The sequence below is a fragment of the Rhinolophus hipposideros genome (genome assembly GCF_964194185.1).
Source record: "Rhinolophus hipposideros genome assembly, chromosome: 5".
Lineage (NCBI taxonomy): Eukaryota > Metazoa > Chordata > Mammalia > Chiroptera > Rhinolophidae > Rhinolophus > Rhinolophus hipposideros.
In genome coordinates, this window is record NC_138051.1 from 17,365,366 (window position 1) to 17,385,200 (window position 19,835).

At 36.2% G+C, this 19,835-nt stretch overlaps 1 protein-coding gene across 1 annotated transcript in view; it reads left to right on the forward strand.

Annotated features, from left to right (window-relative positions):
* SLC25A21 (solute carrier family 25 member 21) overlaps window positions 1-19,835 on the forward strand; it is a 450,807-nt gene that overhangs the window by 325,852 nt on the left and 105,120 nt on the right. Inside the window, exon 3 of the mRNA XM_081047465.1 lies at window positions 3,315-3,398. Within this exon, the coding sequence (XP_080903591.1) occupies window positions 3,315-3,398 (84 nt within the window). The remainder of the gene's footprint in view (window positions 1-3,314; window positions 3,399-19,835) is intronic.

Genomic DNA, 19,835 nt, shown 5'->3' on the forward strand with positions numbered 1-19,835 from the left:
TTAGTGTTCAAGAACTCTCACATTAACTGAATGAATACTGGATGGGAAATATCAACCGTCAGATTCTGAAAACAGACAGAAATTGCAGCTAGTGAATGAAGTGCCTAGACTTCCAACAGCCAGGTTAGATAACCAGTGAATTGTGAAATAACTGTACTCTGTATTCATCTTTGCTTAAGCTGAGAAAAGACCCGCCTCCCCCGAGCATGCGGACCTCATAGACAAAGCCAGTGTCTCTAGCTCAGGCATGAAAAGAGGGGCTAAGGTCGATTTTCTAGGCATTGAGGTGTACCTGCTCGAGTCCCTCTGTTGACTCTTTCACAGTCCTTTCTAGAACCAGAGTCACATAACTGAGAGATGGCCATGCAGAGTTAGCTGAAGTACTTAGCTGAGGAACAGGAAAAGGTCGAATGATCTACATTGGATTTTGAGTTTATCTCATGAATACCCTCCTCTAACCCACACCACCCCGCCTGAGCCACAGACTGCCACCAGCAGAGTTCTGTAACATCTGTCCCGAAGGAAACTCAGGAGACTGGAAGTGGCCATGGTGGCGATGTTTCCTTCACTTCTCTTGAAAGGACACCTTTTCCTCACTGGCGTTTGTTTCTCTCATTTCCCCACCTGAAATGCTTCCTCCTGGCTTACTCTTTTCACCTCTCTGAACCCTAAAGGACCAGCTTAAATCCCTTCTCCTTCCTGAAATCCTTCCTGACCCTCCACACAAGGCAGTAATTGCCCCCTCTAATGAACACCTGGGCAACTCGATGCCGATGCTACTTGATCTTTTGGATGGATATTTTTCTTCATACTGTTAATAATTTTTTTCTCATTTATTTACTTATTATGCTTCTTGAGAGATAATGCCCTGGATTTTTGTAAAACCTGTAGCATCTTATTTCATATGGCAAATATTTTAAAAATACTTGGCAATTTGGAAGAAAAGCATCTAGAAAGGAATTTGGCAGAGGTTAATGAACTTAAACATGATTACAGGTATTATGAGATAAATCTATGAGCATGTAATACTTTTTTAATATAGAAAACTTTTAAATTATTTTCTTTAAAGAACAGTTAGAGAAGAGCCTTGAACTTGCCAACTGGACATAAGAAAATGTTCCATACTCAGCAGTAAACATAGGTTAGAAATATGCAAATGCAGAAATGGAGATTCTGTTATCTCATCTGCATGCAGAAGTCCAGAAATACCACACATGATCCATCTCTGTGATGATCAAATCACATTCTTGATTCTAGACAGAACCACTAGCTGAGTCTTCACCTACCAAATGCACGTCTGGATCCAGACTAGTTTAAATGAGTTAGCTGTTCCGGTCCATTATCTTCTGATAAGCTTCATGCAATTTAAATTTTAGAGTTATAGTTCTTGCCTAGAAACTAACCTAAAAATGATCATGCTAATAGAGGTGTAAGTTTGACAAGCAAAACCACCATGAAAGTGAATATTTATGACATTCTAAACTTTGGTAATACTAGGTCTAGGGCTGTGGAATATTACTTACCAGATTTAAGAGGATCCAGAGAGGCACATATTGAATGTATCATTTAAGAAAAAACACACTTATTTAAAGAGGAAAAGGATTACCCAACAAGCACACCCCTTTCATTATATTTGTGTTGCTTCCATTCATGTTCTGACATTATTATCTTCCTAGACTATCTACCTAGACTATTGTATTGATTTCATGTTCTGCCCTCCATACTCCCATTCTAATCCACCCAATCAGGCAATAAATGTGTTTTGTGGATTTATATGTGCCAAGCAGTCTGCTGGAAGACTTAACTCCCTCATTTCAGAAGAGCTACTTTCCTACATAATCGCCTTCAACAACTCTCCACTTTATAAATTCAAATGTAAGCCAGCCTCCCTTTCCAGTCTCATCATGGTCTCATTTATATGCCCAACTGCTTCAATCAAAGTAAAATACTCACTTTTTTCTGTGATATATGTGTTAGTTTTCAGCATAATTCCCTGGGGCCTAAAACTATAAATTAAATCACTCTTAGAGGCAGAAGTTGTGTTCCTGTCATAAATCCTACAATCTGAGAAAAGCATCTCAAAGTAGACAATATTAGAGGTGCTTTTGAAAAGTTCTTTTAAAAAACATTAGTAAAATTGTGGAGGAAAATACATAAGGAAGAAGGGCCTTGATTCAGAATTGGGACAAGAAAGTTTAACTGAAGGAATCGTCAGACTAAAAAAATCCAGAAATGGAGAACAACTGGGGAGTAGAAAAATGAGAGCGCTTGTCATAAATCTCTTCAGAAACAACCCCAGGGTAAAATATAAAACGAACAAGTTAAGACCCTCATACTGGAAACTTCCATATTTTGAAGGTCAGAGTTCTGAGATGCATGATCATACCCCCAGAAAAGAAGAAAAAAGAACTTAGCATTCAAAAATGGGACCCATTTTATTGAGCACTAACTGTTGTACTTCTGTGAAGATCCAGGAACCATGAACTACCCATAATGATCAAATCTGCTCCATCATGAAGTAGTGATAGTAAACCGTATCATAGCACACCAGCTCTTGCTCTAAGCCAAAATAATTCCAAATTACAGTCAGGATGAAAAGTTAAGCCATATTAGCTGCTCATTATTTTTAACCTTTGTATTAAATTACCATCAAGGAGCACTAATTAAAATAAGAAATAGAGCTACTTATTTGTTTCATATGCATCTTCAGATTTCTGAATTATACATTAAAGCAATTTATGGCATCTGTGTATGCTTTTCACAAAAGAAAAAAGCATAAATGCCTCAAGGTGTATCTGCCTAGCTAAGAAACAGATAGGGGAAATAAAACTCTTCAGTTTCTGTTAAAGTCCAGAGAAATATAATAATTTAAAAGGCTACTAAATATGATAAATATTATATAAAGCAAACCAAATCAATAAAGTCTATAGCAAAACCCAGAATATTTTAGATTAATCTGAAAATTTTCTTAAAACTTTGAAGAATGGGAAAATCCATTTGGAAAAATCCTTAGCTTAGAATTTTTTGTTTTTCAGATTTTTATAAAATATAGTAACATACAATATTATATTAGTGTCATCACACATGTACATCATGTTATTCAACAGTATCTACCTGGCACTATACATAGTTATTACCACATTATTGATTATATTTCCTATGCTAAAGAGGTGATCACCATGATAAGTCCAGCAACCATCTGGCACTGTTACCACTGTTACCACTGTTACCACAATATTATTGACCGTATTTTCCACACTGTACATTATATCCCCATTAACTTGGATTTTTTTTTTGTTTGATTTTGTTTCTAGGTTCCAAATTCAGAGATGTGCAACTGACCCAAACAGTTATAAAAGCTTAGGACACAGCTTTCGAATGATTTACCGAACTGAAGGGTATGTATGGTTCTTCACATATAGACTCTATGTTGATGTAGGCAGTTATTACCATATAACACATTTTCTCATTTTCAATGGGATATTTCCTAGTCTTATTGGGGGAAAATATTTAAAGAGTACTTCCCTACTTTTTTTGTTTTTCCTGATAATATGATTGAAAAGTGAATATGTATACAATAGAAACCACCATGAAAAGGATTTTAATAATCACTTTGATGACTACAGGACAATCTCTAATTTGTTAGAGAAGGCTTTTTAGAGTTAATACAGGAACTATCTAAACATAACAGTTCTTTATTTTGATTCTTAACTATGGTGCCCAAATGTGTTTCTTGTTTGCATTTTGGTTTGTGAATATTCAGTTAAAACACATCTATATCATAAATTGATGTGTCAAATTCATTATTTTATCTATTAGATGACCAAATAAATAGAATATTTTAGTTATATAAGCTAAAATTGTCTTTGAAGTATAGTTTTAGTTAAAGACTGTATCCAGTGTAATTTTCCAAAGGATCTTATATTTGCTTTTTGAAGTTGTTTTCATAAGAGAATTGGTTGAAAATAATAATTATACAAAAATGATAACAGTGATAATAACAGCTAGTACATATTTAACCTCTACTATGTATTAGAAATTCTTCTTATAACTCTGTGAGGTAAACTCTATTAGGACCCATTCCAGTTGAATAGATGAAGAAAGCAAGACTTAGAGAAGTCTTGGTTGGTATTGGAACTGGGTCTCAAATCCAGATTTGCTTGACCCCAAAGCCCATACTCCTAACTGCTATAGTTCACTACCTCTCTTGGCGATTGTACTGTGGACACTGTTCTGCTAATTGTTTATTTCAGTTAAACATATATCATGGACATCTTTCCATGTTAGTATATTCTTTTTAACAACAGCATAGTAATTTATCTACATGCTACAATTTATTAAATTAACCCTTCTGTGGACTATTTGGTTATTTTCAGATTTTCAATATATAAATAACTACAATAAATACGTAAACTATTTTTGCACATTTGTGTATATATAATTTCTATAAAATAAGTTGCTAATTAAGGATTTACAGGATCAGATATCTTCTAATTATCTTCTAAATTATCTTCCAAATTATCTTCTAAAAAGTATGTAACAATTTTATACTGTTAGTATTTGAGTTCTAATTTCTCCACACCCTCTCAAACACCGGACGTTATCAATCATTATTTGGTATATCTGTCATTCACATGCATCTCTTGTTTATAATCTAATAGGTAAAAAATAAATCTTAATAATTAGTATTCCTTTGATGTAATTGGGTTGAGCATACTTTTGTATTATAAGTTGTATGAGCATACAACTTATAAGCATACTTATAAGCATACTTATGAGCATACTTATAAGCATACTTATAAGCATACTTATGAGCATACTTTCATTATTTGCTTATTTGTGTCCTTTGCTCATTTCTCTTAGGTTAGATTTTTTATTGATTTGTAGGAGCTTAGTATATTATTATAGATACTAATCCTTTGACTATCACATAGAATGCAAATATTTTTACTAATTGTCATTTTGCTTACAACTATAATGTTTTACACCTTTGTATTTTTTGAAGATTGTGATTTTGTGATTATGTCTATTTTCCTTGGTGATATCTGATCTTGATGTCACATTTAAAAAAGAAGTCCTCTAATCCCAAGATTATAAATATTTTCTTCTAGTACTTTTTACATTTAAATCTTTAATCCATTTGAGAATTTTTTTCATGCGCAGTGTGGTATAGAGGAATTATATTTTATTTTCAAATGGTTGTTCAATTGTCCAAACACCACTGGTTGAGAAATCCATCCTTTACTCGTGAAATGGAAATGCTAGCTTATTCACAAATTAAATTCCCACACATACATCACCTAATTTTTCTATTCCGTTTCTCTATTTCCTATTCTGCCTCATTAATTTATCTTTATGCCAGTATCCTACTTCTTTAATTATTTTATCTTTAGAGTATTATGTGAATATGTAAAAATATGCCTGCAGCAGATAAAGTGTGAATTCTTCATCGTGGTGTGCAGAGCCCTTCCTAGCATGGCCCTCTTTCTTCTCCAGGCTCATTCCTTGTACAGATGTCTGCTCTAAAAAGAGCAAATATTTGCAGGCCCTGGTCTCTCGTATTTTCATGGCTTTGCATGCTAGTCCCTATTTCTACAGGACCAACCCCTGAATCCACACAAGAAACTACCGCTCTTTATTCAAGGGTGCTCTCAAGTTTCACCCTCCCTGACCATCTTTTCTTTACCACATGCTTTCTTTACCAATCTTTCTTTCTTTGTATACATATGCTATATAAAATATAGCATGCATCACCCTAATTTATTGTGCTCATTTTTTTTCTCCCCTCTCCCACCCCAAGAATGCATTCCCCTAAGGGCCGTGTCTCATTTAGCTCCATATTCCTGAGGCCTGTGTTTAGCACTGAGGAGAGATCCTCAGTAAAGTGCATACTGAACAAATGAGTGAATATCGTCATACCAACATCATAATGATGCAAAATGAGACAGAGATGATAATCATACTGTAGACCACCCCCTCTGAAGTTACAATAATGATCTGGATGCCTGATTAAATATTTTGAGGTCACCGAGTAATCAGCAAGTTTTTGCTGTTAGGCTGGCAATGTGGTACCTACCTGCTATACATCGATAATATATCTCTTTTACAACAATTGGGATCAAAATCATGTTCATTTTATGCAAAATATATATAAAGTAAATGAAATCATAGTGTATTATGGAGTCAATAAAAATGTCCCTTTCCAGTAAAACAGTAGTGTCAATGTTGCCAAGTTCTGTAAGCTGTAACAGATATCTCTGAATTGGATGTGGGAGTTCCTTAGCCAGGCTCTTCATTTCGTGTGTGTTTTCGGAAGAATTTGATGTTTCTGCTTTGATATCAAGTAATGTAACAAACTTACAGTATGTGTGGTCCTTGCATAGTAAAATTGGCCTTTTCCTAGACTGTATGTGTAATTGCTTCTAGAGCAAACTGATGTTCTTGCTGTAATGCCTTTAAATCTGGACATGTTGTTAGCCAAAAGTCAGAGAACTCCAGTCTTAGAGATGGAAATATTTGTAAAAATATAAAAGAAAAAGCTGCCTGCTGTTTTTAATACAGAGTAAGAGCATTTTATTGCCTTAGGTTAAGAAAGAAAGAGAGAAAAGAAAAACCTCTTCACACATACCATGTTGCATTTTTTTTTCCCCCTAGTACAAAGCAGTTTCTTTTCATTTTCTTATTTAGTTTTTAAAGTACGCTCTGCTGTCAGAGATGTTCTTCTCACTCAGGTGCATAGAGGCAGTTTTGTCTGTGGCCTGCAAGGAGGGTAGCACTAGTTAATTTGACTATTAGCATATTTAGGAGAATTCATATCTCCTGGTTTATCCTATCTCCCCCAAGTTAAAGGTTTTGAAAGCTAGACGTTTTCTGTTGTTTAAAAACATTAAACTCTGTTAGTACTCTGTGCAGATACCCATTTCCCCTCTGTAAGAAGGTGAGGTGGTAGTACTCATCATCATTCTTAGAGATGCAATTCTCCACCTCTCTGCCCATAATTCACACGTCTCCAAGAAACAATAATAGCTCAATCACCTGGGTCCAAAACCGCTTACTGTTTCTAAGACTCTTTTTCTTCCCAAAAGTATAGATACATTGTATTTTTATTGAAGACATAGTTCTTCAACCAGCTTTACAGAGTTGAAATTAATTTGAATTTTCTAAAAAATGCCATCTAAATTCTGAGTAAGTATTTCTACAGTATGAAATCATCATAAAGGTTAGCTTTTACCAAAGAGGCCATCGCTTTTCTCTAACAGAGAGAACTCAGAGGAAAGGAAATTGTCACTGTTGAGAGCGCCTCTACTGTCACTATGGTTCTTCATCTTTCTATGGTTTGATTAATAAACTAACAGGTCCATTTACTGTAATTGTGAGTCCAGAAAGACATAAACATTTAGCTTAGTTGATTAGATGCCTTTAAAACCACTAAGGTTTGTTCTGTACTCTTCCAACAAACAGCATTGATATCTCTATTTACAAAGCGGTCAGGCATTGTGTCTCACTTCCGTTTGCTTCAGAGTATCTCATGGATGGTTTTTCTAATCTCTTTTGTGCTTGTCATTCCTTTACAGGGAGTGCTTGAGATGTTCACAAATGGGGAAGGGGATTATAAACTATGCTAATAAAAACCGGACTTCCCACTCCCTTACTCTTCTTCCTCTGAAAGCGCCTAGTGGCCATGTTTCCTGAAATAAAGAGGAAGAAAGTATTGCACAGAACTTAAGATATTCTGGTAACATAAGTGAAGAAAGACAAGAAACTAATATTTATTTTCTTCAGTGTACCAGACCCTGTGCTAGGGACTTTTTCATATATTATGCTCAACACAACACTGTTCTCAACACAACACAGCATAATCATGTCTGTATGTTGTATGAGGTAACTGAAAATCTGAGAAGTTAAATAACATGCCCAAAGTAACACCGGTATTACGTCAGTGGTGTACTATGGTTTTTCCATTACACTATATCACCTTTCATTAAACACCAAATTTTGTTATTTACTGAATGAAAAGACAACAATGTGGAAGCAGCGGCTATCAATCCTAATTTTTAAATATCTTTGGTATATACATTCCCTCAAATCATATAGCAATTTAAAGTAACTTTTGTCTCTTCCTTCAGGTAAAGTCTGTAAGCTCTGAGAGACCAGTATGTGTTCAGTCAACCAGATCTTGTTGTTCTCAACACCCTTATCCCATCCTTTGCAGATAGTTCCATATTCTGATAAATTCGTGGTTTTGTGTCAGTCTACTCTCATCCTGCATGTTCCTTAGTTTTCTTCTGAGAAAAATTCCTGGGCATTGCTTTGCCCAAGGCACATAACAAGGAAACAACTAGGTCAGATTAAACTTATGTTTCAAATGAGAAACATGTTGATTGCTGGTGCCTTCAGAAATATGGTATTCTTCAGAAAGTAGAAAGTATGTGGTGCATTTTGGGGAGCATTTGAACTGTGTTGTGTTTCACGATTTGTTTTCTGTAACCACTGATGCTGCCCCAAGTATCATCTTACAATCAGACCACTTGGTGATTATAATATTTTCTAGTTAAATGACATTTAAGGCCTTGTTTTATGAGCTCCAGCATAATTGGCTAATTTGGTAAACTCCAGATGTGTGAGATAATGCGCCACTCGTTTAAGTGCCTTTCAGACAGCATAAATGGCACTGCCCCAGGAGGTATAATCACTCCCTCTTGTTTTCATTAAGAAGGGGAATTAGTGGCTTGTGACACAGACAAAGGAAGTAGGGTGTCTACAACTCAAAATCAACAACCTGGTAAGATTTGGACATTTTCTTTTTACAGGTGAATTCACTCGAAGATCTTTGCCTTAATTTGTTGTCTTAGTGGGTCTGCTTTTTAAAAAGTGGCTTACGTAAACTTACATGGCCAGGGGATTTTGAAAATCACTCTGAAAATAGAAAGACCTACCCCCCTAGAAACTCCTCTGAGTAAAGTAGTCTCTGGAAACTGTCCTTCACTCTCACATGGAAGTGAGAAGTATGGGTTTGAAGAGGCAATGGAGGAGTTCACTCTCCCCACAGCCAGGAATTTGGGTTATTTCAGCAATCAGCAGCTTCACCACCTACACCGACTTCCAGCTTCTCAAGACCCCTGTAGTTGCTGCTGCTTTTTCTCTTTTCTTTGCACCTCCTTCATCATCCAACATAAACCAACTCATCTGCCCAGCATTGCCAAGCTAGAATGGACAGGTGGTTCTTGGCATCACTGTTCCTTGGATTCTGGAACTGGTCCATCTTATCAGCCTATAGATCCAGTAGAGTTCACACAAAGCTGTGTAGTGAGGCACTGTACACTCACTGCCACTTAACTCATGCAGTTTTCACTCAGATTATAGAATGTACCCCAGGTCCCTGAGCAGATAATCTGCAGTGCAAATCAAGTATATATAGTCACTGGGTGTTGACTGGGTTTGAAAGCCTGGTTTCCCCAAGTGAATTTATTCTTTGGTGTGTGCCATGTGCACTGTGACATCGGTGATGAGTTTCCTGGTGCCTTGAGTACCTTCTCTTTCTTCCTTTTTGTTTTACCAAAGAAGCCCTTCTTCGTACCCCCTGGGCCTCTCTTGAGTGCTCCCTTGTTTTGTTTCCAGCTTTATCAAGATACAGTTGACATATATTGTGTAAGTTTATGGTGTACAATATGATGATTTAATACACACATATATACTGAGAAATGATTACCACAATAGGGTGAGTTAGCACTTCCATCACCTGACATAATTACCTTTTGTGTGCATGTGTGTGTGTGTGTGTGTGTGTGTGTGTGTGTGTGGTAAGAACATTTAATACTCTCTTAGCAACTTTCAAGCATACAATACAGACAATATTGGTAACTATAGTCACCATGCTGTACATCAGATCGCTGCTCCTTTGTTTTTATGTCATGAGGAGGAGGAAAGCAGAAAGTCCCAGCTGCTTTTGTTCCCACACTGCAGAGTTTAGCCATGGCCTGCCTGGGATTCTAAATGATGGCACAAGTGTCCTCTTTAGCTAGGAAAAGAAAGGACACCAGGAAAAATCATAATGCAGCAGGTGACAGTCTGAAGAAAAAAAAACTACAGCAAATCTATCTGACAGGTCTTCTAAGTGATAGGCCCAGGTCCAGAATATGTATGACATCCAGTAGACGGAAGCTATTTTCTTCTTCCAAGTCTTCTGTTTTGGAAGGGGAGAAAATACCATGTATAATATGCTCCCTTGTATAATGCTCACCCACATTTTTGGCCCAAACTTTCAGGGGAAAAACATCTTTCATTGTAATTTTTCAATTCAAATTTTTATTTGTTTACATTTAGTTCCTTTTTTGTACTATAAAGGAATTTTAGCATTTATTTTTTAACATATTATGGTACAAGAAATTGTATGTAACAAATAATTACAAAACACAAGAACAGATACAAAGTACAAGAAATTTTATGTACAGGTAACAAATTTATGATATTTACGCATCACAGAAGGCCAAGAACTCTTCTTTGTCATTGCAAGTTCATCATAAGTTCAACAAAACCGATTATCATATTCCAGGGTATTATTTTGCATACAGATATCTTTATTGATTTCTAGAGTTACACTTTTAACTCGTAAGTATAAATAAAAAAATTAAAAACATTTATATAGATACAGAATTAGTACTATCCATGTCTAATGAGTATCCTTATTTTTCCCTCACAAATTTGGGCCAAAGTGCACATTATACATGGCAAAATACAGTAGATGATCTCATTTCAAACCTGGGCCTACTATTATTATTCTTGAATTATCTATATTCCTTTTAAAAATGGTTTATCAATGCTTTAGTATATTATACTCATAAATTTTCAGTCATAAAATATATTATACATACATATATATAATTGCTTTTCACAGAAAGGTTATGCTAGTTGCTAAGAACTTTAAACCGATTATTTAGCAATTAAAAGTTGAAAATGAAAAGATGAAGGGTAAGGAAGAAGAATACTGAAGAAGCATAGACAGTAGCTTATTTCAATATTTTTTTTAAAAGCCAGGCAGTTGAACCATTGGTACATTATTTGGCATTGCTATTTTACCAGATTATTTTACACCGCTGCTAAGGCAAATAGTTGTTGATTTAAGCTGTATTGGGTTGTGAAGTTGTCTGTACAATCAGGGAATGGATAACAAATTTTCAGAGTGCTCAGATAGCTACATCCTAAGTGATTCAATGTCCCAGAGTTCTGTTTCCTTTTCTAAATCAGAGGTCTTTTGTTCTGCCCACAGAGTGACCTTTAAAATGGTTTCAGCTCCTAGATTTCCCTCCTGTCATCACCCCAGATTGCTAGCTGACAGTCACACTCCGACTCCCCCAGCCTCTCACTAACAGCACTTTCTGAATTACTGACTGGCCTTTGGCAAGGATTTAACTGTTGCCAAAGAGTAAGTGAAAACGTTTGCAGTGATGTCAGCCCATCAGCAAGGCCTGATTAAGAGACCAAACACAGCCTCTCTCAGCTTTCAGTGCTGACAAGAAGGAAAAGAGGACCAGTTGTTTGGGTGGAAATAGTTGTTTCTCGGAAAGGTTTGTGTCTCAATTCAGAGCCTTGAACAGATATTCCCCATGTTTTATAGAGTGTTAATGGGAGGCGAGGGGATTCCATACTCAATGGGAGATGTCCCACTGGAAATGTTTTCAGGCCTTTATTTCAACTTATTCTGGATTTCTGATGGGCTAGAATCAGAGTCACCTCACGGGAAAAAAATAAATGTCTTTACCAAAAACAAAAATCCTTTTTTCAGTGGTGGTTTAACTGAAAATTTTCAGATGAGAATGAGAAAGAAAAATCTCCTAAAAACTCTTCTACCTTTTTCTAACTCTCTTAGAAAATAAATTGGGCATGATTTGACATAGACAAGGTTAAAGGAGTTAATATTTTATCTTCATTGTTTATTTCATCTAGGATCTCTGACTTTGAGGAATTACATTAATTAATACACTATCCTTTTGGTAGGAAGTCTTCTATTCCTGCCCATATGCAAATCTGATCTCATTTTATTTTCCTCAGGAATAAACAGGTCACATAAGAAGTTATAAGCACTGGCAAGATACATGCATACACACACATACACACATACATGTATTTTAAATTTAATTGGATAGCTTATAGTTTAGGTTGCTACATTATCTCTGTAAATCCCATGATGCCATTGGAGGAAAATCCATGAATGTTAATTATGATCAGCTTTTACTCAGTTCCTGCTTAGGAATCTGCTTAGTCACCCAGTTATACTGCTCTCATCACTGGTCCATGAATTTTTTGTCTAGTCTCATGACTTTAGCTTTACCTTTCCTTCAGGTCTTTCAGGTGATTTGAAACTGAAGGAAAAGAGAAAATTCAGACACTATTGTTATAAAAGTGATTATATTCAAACTATTGTTACCATTTTGGTCCTTCTGTGAAACGTGTCTACCGCATTACCTCACTTGATGCTTACAAGAATGCTGGCAGGTATGAAAGTGGGGAGTATGAGCTCTAGTTTTCTAGTAAGAAAACTGATAAAATGTTAAGGGACTTGCCTAGCATTTCACAGCTGGTATTTGTTGGGGTGGGAGTTTATTCGAGGTCTTCTGTGTACTCTACCATGCTCCCTACTCTGTCAATAATTTAATAGTGGTATTAGTAATAATAGAAGCAACACTTGAGATTTACACTGTCCCCATTATGGATCCAAAGCATTGTCACATATCTCATTTTACTTGGCTGAATAGCATCTGACGGAGGTAGGGAAATGACAATATGGTTGGTTACAATCTACAAACCAGAAAAATTTCAGCAGAAAATTGTTCAGTGAAATTCCCAGAATAACAGATTGGATTCTAAAATCAGCACTCAAGGAATACAAAGGTATAATTTTTTTAATGGCATCTTGGGCAAATGAAATTGGACTAAAAATATATCCTCAAGATATTCTATCTTGAGACCAAGATAGAGAGATAGAGGCCCATGATCCTTAGGACAGAACCAACTCCAAAGGAAGTTACAGGATACAGTTTAAGGTTAAGGCCCAAGGCAGGAACACAAACTCAGTTCTTTGACCTTTTGTTTCCTTTGCCTAACTCAATGTGAGTATTGGGTAATAACCAGGAAAACACGTGAAACCCAAGGTAAAGCACTTAGCCAAAATTCCTTGGATGAATTGTCAGAAGGGGTGAAAATCAAGCTGTGATTGCAATGTATGTTGAAGTATGTGATCACTAAAACCTAAAGCAGATATCAGCCATATGTAGTGACTTTGTTCTCCTGCCAGTAGTCACTATATTCATAATTCTCCTTGTCTGAGCACAGAGAACCCATATAAAAACAAAGACCTGGGTACAGGAATTCTAATGTAGACACCATCTCAATGGTAATAAAAAATAAGATAAAGCATGAAATGAGCTTTGGAAACTCTTAAAGAGAGTTTGTAAGTTTGCATCAGATGAATGAGTTCTTTGATTTCTGTACATCAAGCCTTTCCTAAATTAGAAGAATCAAGAACCAAAATGAGAAAAGGACATGCTCTGGTATCATTATCATTTTATTTCCTTTAAGTTTTCAGTGAACAGGTCAACGTGCACTTCAGAATCCAAATAATAAAATTCCGAGGAGTTGGAACTATTTATGAAGGAACCAAAATTAAAAGAATACTGCAGTGTGATCCATTAAGTAACAGGCCATCCAGTAAGTCCCCTTATCTGTGGGCGATTAGTTCCAAGGCTCCCAGTGGATGCCTGAAACCATGAATAGTACTGAACTCTATATATACTTTGTTTTTTCCTATACATACATACCCATGATAAAATTTAATTTATAAATTAGGCAATTTCATAGATGAAAGATCATTCTTACCATAGATCTTAGCAACCTCAGCATTGGATTTTTTTTTCCCTTATTAAGTCAAGGACTTCCACCTTTCCACTTAAAGAAAGCACCTTACAACTTCTTTTTGGCGTATCTGAATTGCCAGCATCACTCCTCTTGTGCTTTGGGGCCCTTATTAAGTAAAATAAGGGTTATTTGAGCACAGGCACTGCAATACCACACAATCTGCCTGATAACCAAAAAAGCTGATAACCGAAAAGGCTGATTTAAAATTCAAGAAAAATTCAAGAAATAAACAATTGATAAGTTGTAAATTATGCACCATTCTGAGTAGCATGATGAAATCTCGCCCTGTCCCACTGCAGCCCACTTGGGACATGAATCATCCCTTTTTCCAGTATATCCACCTCCATGAGCTCTACATTTCCCCCAGGCTTTTTCCCTAAAGGCTTTGATAAGTGTTGTGAGAAAGGCTGGGGGAAGGAGTGGAGTTGGAGGTTGGTGTTTAGGGCTTCCAAATGGTTGGGACTGAGAATCAAAAATCCCAGAGAAGAGGGAAACTAGAGATCTAACTGCAGTGAGCTCATGTATAGGTGGTTTCCCCTTGAGGCTTTCACCAGCTCCTAAGTTACATGTCAGCAGAAAGACACTCTAAGAAACCCAGCAGAAACAAAAACAGTAGTTGAGAAGCTGGAGAGATGGGCAGAAATGTCAGCAGCCCCATGAGGCTGTGGAGGCAAAGATTGGAGTTCAAGCCAGCCAGGCAGAAGAATTCTGGAAAACACACCAAGTTTTCATTTGAGACTCTAACTGTCCACTCTTAAGAGTAAGGGTTCTGCCCTAGATATCGGAGCAAAACATAAACACATTTTCCCTAACAAAGCCCAAACCCAGCCTCAGCAAGATGAGGGTGATCTGCTGTACTCCATCTGTTTTTGAAGAGAAATGGATTCCTCTTTGGAGAAAGATATCATATCCAGAGGCTCTTTGATTTATTTTTTTTAATGTATAATGTCATCATTCAATAAAAAATTACAAGGTCATGGGGAAAAAAGACCAAATAACTAAATATCATGAGAAACAGAGACAGTAAGTGATTCAGATTTTTGGAATTACCAGACAGGGACTTTTTAGTTTATTTTTTTTAATTGAAGTTTATTGGGATGACAATGGTTAGTAAAGTTACATAGATTTCAAGTGTACAGAACATAAAATTTACCATTTTAGTTACATTTAAATGTACAGTTCAGTGGTATTAGGTACGTTCACTTTGTTGTGAAACCATCACAACCATCCATCTCCAAAGTTTTTCATCTTCCCAAATTGAATTCTGTATCCATTAAACATTAACTCCCCATTTCTCTCTCCCCCCATCCCCTGGTAACCCCCATCCTACTTTCTGTTTCTATGAACTTGATTACTCTAGGTACTTCATATAAGTGGAATCATACAGTATTTATCTTTTTATTTCACTTAACATAATGTCCTCAAGTTTCATTCATATTTGTAGCATGTGTCAGAATTTCCTCCCTTTTCAAGGCTGAATAATATTTCATTGTGTGCATATACCACATTTTGTACATCTGTTCATATGTCAATGGTCACTTGGGTCGTTTTCACCTTTGGTTATTGTGAACAGTGCTGCTATATACATCAGTGTACAACTATTTCTCCGAGTCCCGGCTTTCAATTATTTTGGGTATATAAGCAGAAGTACAATTGCTGGATCATATGGTAATTCTGTGTTCAACAGACAGGGAATGTTTTTAACAGATATAATAAATATGTTTAAGAAAATAAAAGATGGGGAATTTCACCAGCGATATGAAATCTGTTTTAAGAAATACTCAATTGAAAATCTTGAAAAATACTATAACTGAAAGTAAGAATTTAATAGCTGGGTTTTCAACCCACATGTTATGTTGTCAGCATGTAATGGGTTAATTGTTTTGTAAGTTCTTAAATATTAGGGACCATGTTTAATCCTATTTGTGTGCGGTAGTATGTATTCAATATTGTAAGTTGATTGAATAAGGACAGGAATAGTAATATTAATATGTACGTTTTTATGATAAAAATTTTTAGAACTTTGTTTAAGCAACTAAAATAATAACAATTTACCAGGGGCTGGGCACTTCACTAAGAGCTTTGTGTACATTAACTCAGTTCTCACAACAACCTATGGGGGAGGAACCATCATTTTTCCCATTTTATCAATGAGTCGACCAAGGCCAAAAAGTTTATGTAACTTGTCTAATGTTTCATAGAATGTAGGAATTTGAACCCAGGTGGTCTGGCTCCAGATCTTTACCTCTGCATTATTTAAAAAGAAATACTTTTTAAAGGAACAGAGATTGTTCTGCTTTGGTTGAGTGTGTAGTTGTAAATTTTACAAAATAAATGGAAAATTCAGGAATCGAGTTGCTTGGTGACATCTGCTAAGGCACTAAACTCTTCTTGTAATGTGACCTTTACATTTTTTTCAGGTGTTCCTTCTGGATAACGTGGCACTACTTAATATATTTTGGCATGGGCTCTTTAATGCGTGTTTGACATATAAGAAACACCACCACAACGAACAGAATGTCCCATCTTTCTCCTTAAACTCCAAATTGCTTAGGGCTACAAGATACAAGCCATGGGTTTAACGTTGACACTTTCAATTTCCTCCTTCATGTTTGTGGATCTCGTTTTCAGGATGCTGACATTTTACCTTTCCTACATCGCTGTGTTCACTTCTTCCTCTACCTCATCACCTGTCTTAAATGTTTAATCTTTTTGCTACACCTCCTTAGAGCATGATGGCTTTTGATGGCAAATCTCTTCTCCAGTGATGGGACATTCCTTGGGGAAATCCATTTTCTTTCAGCCTTGGCAGTGAACATCCTACGATTATTACATAGAACAAAAGGGGTATTCATCAGGACCTTAAAATTCCCAATATATTTGCCTTCAGCTCTCTTTTCTTCAAACTCTTTGTTCACCCAAGCTACATTTCTAAGTGCCCCACATCCTTCTCTCTTATTTTGGACCCTCCAGTATAAAAAGACTTTCTTTCTTCTCTTTCTCTCTCTCTCTCTCAGTCTCTCTCTCTCTCTCTCTCTCTCTCTCTCTCTCTCTCTCTCTCTCTCTTCCTCTTTCTTCCGTTCTTTCTTGAAAAAGAAGAGCTAATTTCAGATAGAATTAAAATGAACAAAATTTTAAAAGTAGCTCCTTTTGTGATATCAGACAGTCACATTATTAAGTATTCCTTAATTTCTCTCTGGTGTGAGACCCAACTCCCTAAAGTTTGCAAAGCTTTCCCAAACAGGAGGTGAAAGGCAAGCAGCAACATTCCAGCTAAGATCAGATATCTACATCTTTTCTATATTTGTGCAATTTATTTACCAATCTTAGAACACTTATAACTCAGCAAGCAAACAGTATTTAGTGGCTGTGTACCCATGTGTACACAGCCATCTGGTAGGCAACACACAGAATACGTTAAAAAAGACAATTTGACTTTTTAAAAGCTTAATTCTGCAATGAAGTGACTGTATGAGCAAAAATTATTGTTTTGGTCATGTGATTCTATTAGCCTTTGTGGGAAAAATCCTTCTGAAAGCAACTGCAAAAATGGTAGAGGTTTGACCTGTTGGAAAATAGATTTGCATTTTCAATACCTTCATATCTTTTCACATCTCTTATATAACCTTCCTCAATCACAGGAAAAAACCCCACAAAAACTATGAAGGGACTTTCCAGACAGAAGTAAACTGTCCCCATAGGAAATAAAAATCTTCAAAGTGTCCCTTTCATTGAACTTGTTCCTTTTCCTACGACAAATGGACACATCAGACATAAAATTTAATTGAAACACACTAAAGCAAGGGTCTGGCTTACCTGAATAGGAGAGGTTAAAGCATTCCACTAAGGAGACAGACGCTAACAATGCATTGACCGCTTTATATCCCAGTGGAGTGAACTTCTGGTCACTATTGACTATTAGGACCATCATTTATTTAGGATTTCAACAGCTTCCCGTTAAACTCTGCTGTGTGATTCTATTTTGCATTTCTTTCCCTATGTGTTTGTTTTAATTTAAGAGCCAGTGTGCATATTGACAATTCTTTGACAGCAAAGGTAAAACCACCAGGAGTGTATCTGTTTATTGAGGACTGACAGCTTTATAGCTAACATAAAAATAATCTAATGTTTATTGGGTCAAATGTTTGGACTGAGGATTAAGTGAAACTACTGAATAGAGAAACCCTTTTCATCCTAGTCAGACTTCTCAAATAAAGTTTGGGATCAACTACATTGAAAATTCTGTGTTGATTTCTTTACCAGTCTTCCCTTGATTCATCCCACTACTCTGTCCCCTCCACTTTGATATCCCAAGTTATGTTTTACAACAGGGGTTTCGAAGTAAATAAAACCTTGAAAAGGAAGATGCTACCGTGCAGAGATTCACTGTAGAATTTAAATGGGCCATGCAAACTTTCCAGATAACAGTAAGGCAAGAGCTAAACCACATTACTCATAATATCGTATCTTTTTTCTACAGTTTCCTATAACTTATAGTAAGGGCTCTTACTTTTTTTTGGTTTGGTTGTTTGTTTCTGTTATTTTTAATTATTGTTGGTGGGGAAGAGGAACAGAAATTGCTTTAAACTGTTTAAAAACTGGGTTTAAACTGTTAAGGAGTTGTGTGTTTGTTTTCCGTTTCACCTATAGCCAAGTATCGACAGCATTACAGTTGTCTTTACTTTAAATAAGATATTTGGCGGGGGGGGGGGGAATTTAAAAATAAGCTATCTCTCTGTAAGTGGAAATATTACCCATGCGGAAATAATCTTAGATTAAAAATAGGTCATTAAACTATTGTTAGATTAACAATGCTTGACTTTAATTTTTAACTTGATTTAATTAAAATTACCACTAATATCTCTTTTCTTAACATCTCTCCTCCAAAAAAACGAAGAATTTTATGCTTAACTCGTCCTCGTAATGTTCAGGCCGACTATTACTATTCCTCTCTTTATCGCACTCTGCACACCCCCCACACACACACCCACACACACAACCCCACCCCAATCCTATTTTGCGTTGAGCAAAATAAATGGGAGGAAAAAATTAGGCAACTTGTTAAAAGCCGCTAAGGAGTGGCTGCAGAGCTAGAAATGGAAACCAGGTTTTCTGGCTGAGTCCGGTGCCCCGAGGCAGTTAGGTAAAGTTCATTGGCTCTTTCCCTTTGCAAAAACTGTGTCTCCTGACAAAGCTGATATGTGAACATTTGACCAGCTCAGTTTCCAGTTTCATCACTGGAATTAAATGTCCCCATGGATATGGGTAGGTGTTTGTGCAAGTGTGCTGCGTATCATACATGTGAATAGACCAAAGAGATTCTGGGAATGTCAGAATCTCACAGCATCTGAGAGGTAGATTTTGCAAGGAATCTTATACCAGCTATGCACCTAAAACTAATTAGCATGTCACCACCAGGTAGTAGTGAGGTTTTCAAGGGTCGAAGGCCTATCACATCCATCTTGGTGTCCCTGGGACCTAACATAGTACCCAAATCATAGACAGAATGCAACAAATGTTGAATTTGTATGTTGAACTAAACTATAGTATGTTGAACTAAACTATAGTAAAATTTTTAACTCTGTTTAAATAGACTTGTTTTTTTAAGAAAATAGCCTATTATATTTTTGTTAACTAAATGGAACACATAATTTATTCCTCAATAGATTCAACTTATTTTTAATTCCTTTCTGCATCAAGTCCATGGTGGCAATGATTGCCTACATTTTAAAGTGTTACAATGTCTTGTCATACAGAGGTTGCTAGTAAATTGTTTGTTATGATGTCGGTGGAATGTTTGTTCTTTTCCTAGAGCATCAACTTGTAAGGTATTCCTGAGAATTGACTGACTTAGAGACCCTTCTTTTGACTTACATAGCACAACACTTCACTTTCTTAATAAACGAGGGAAGGCATCTCTTCCC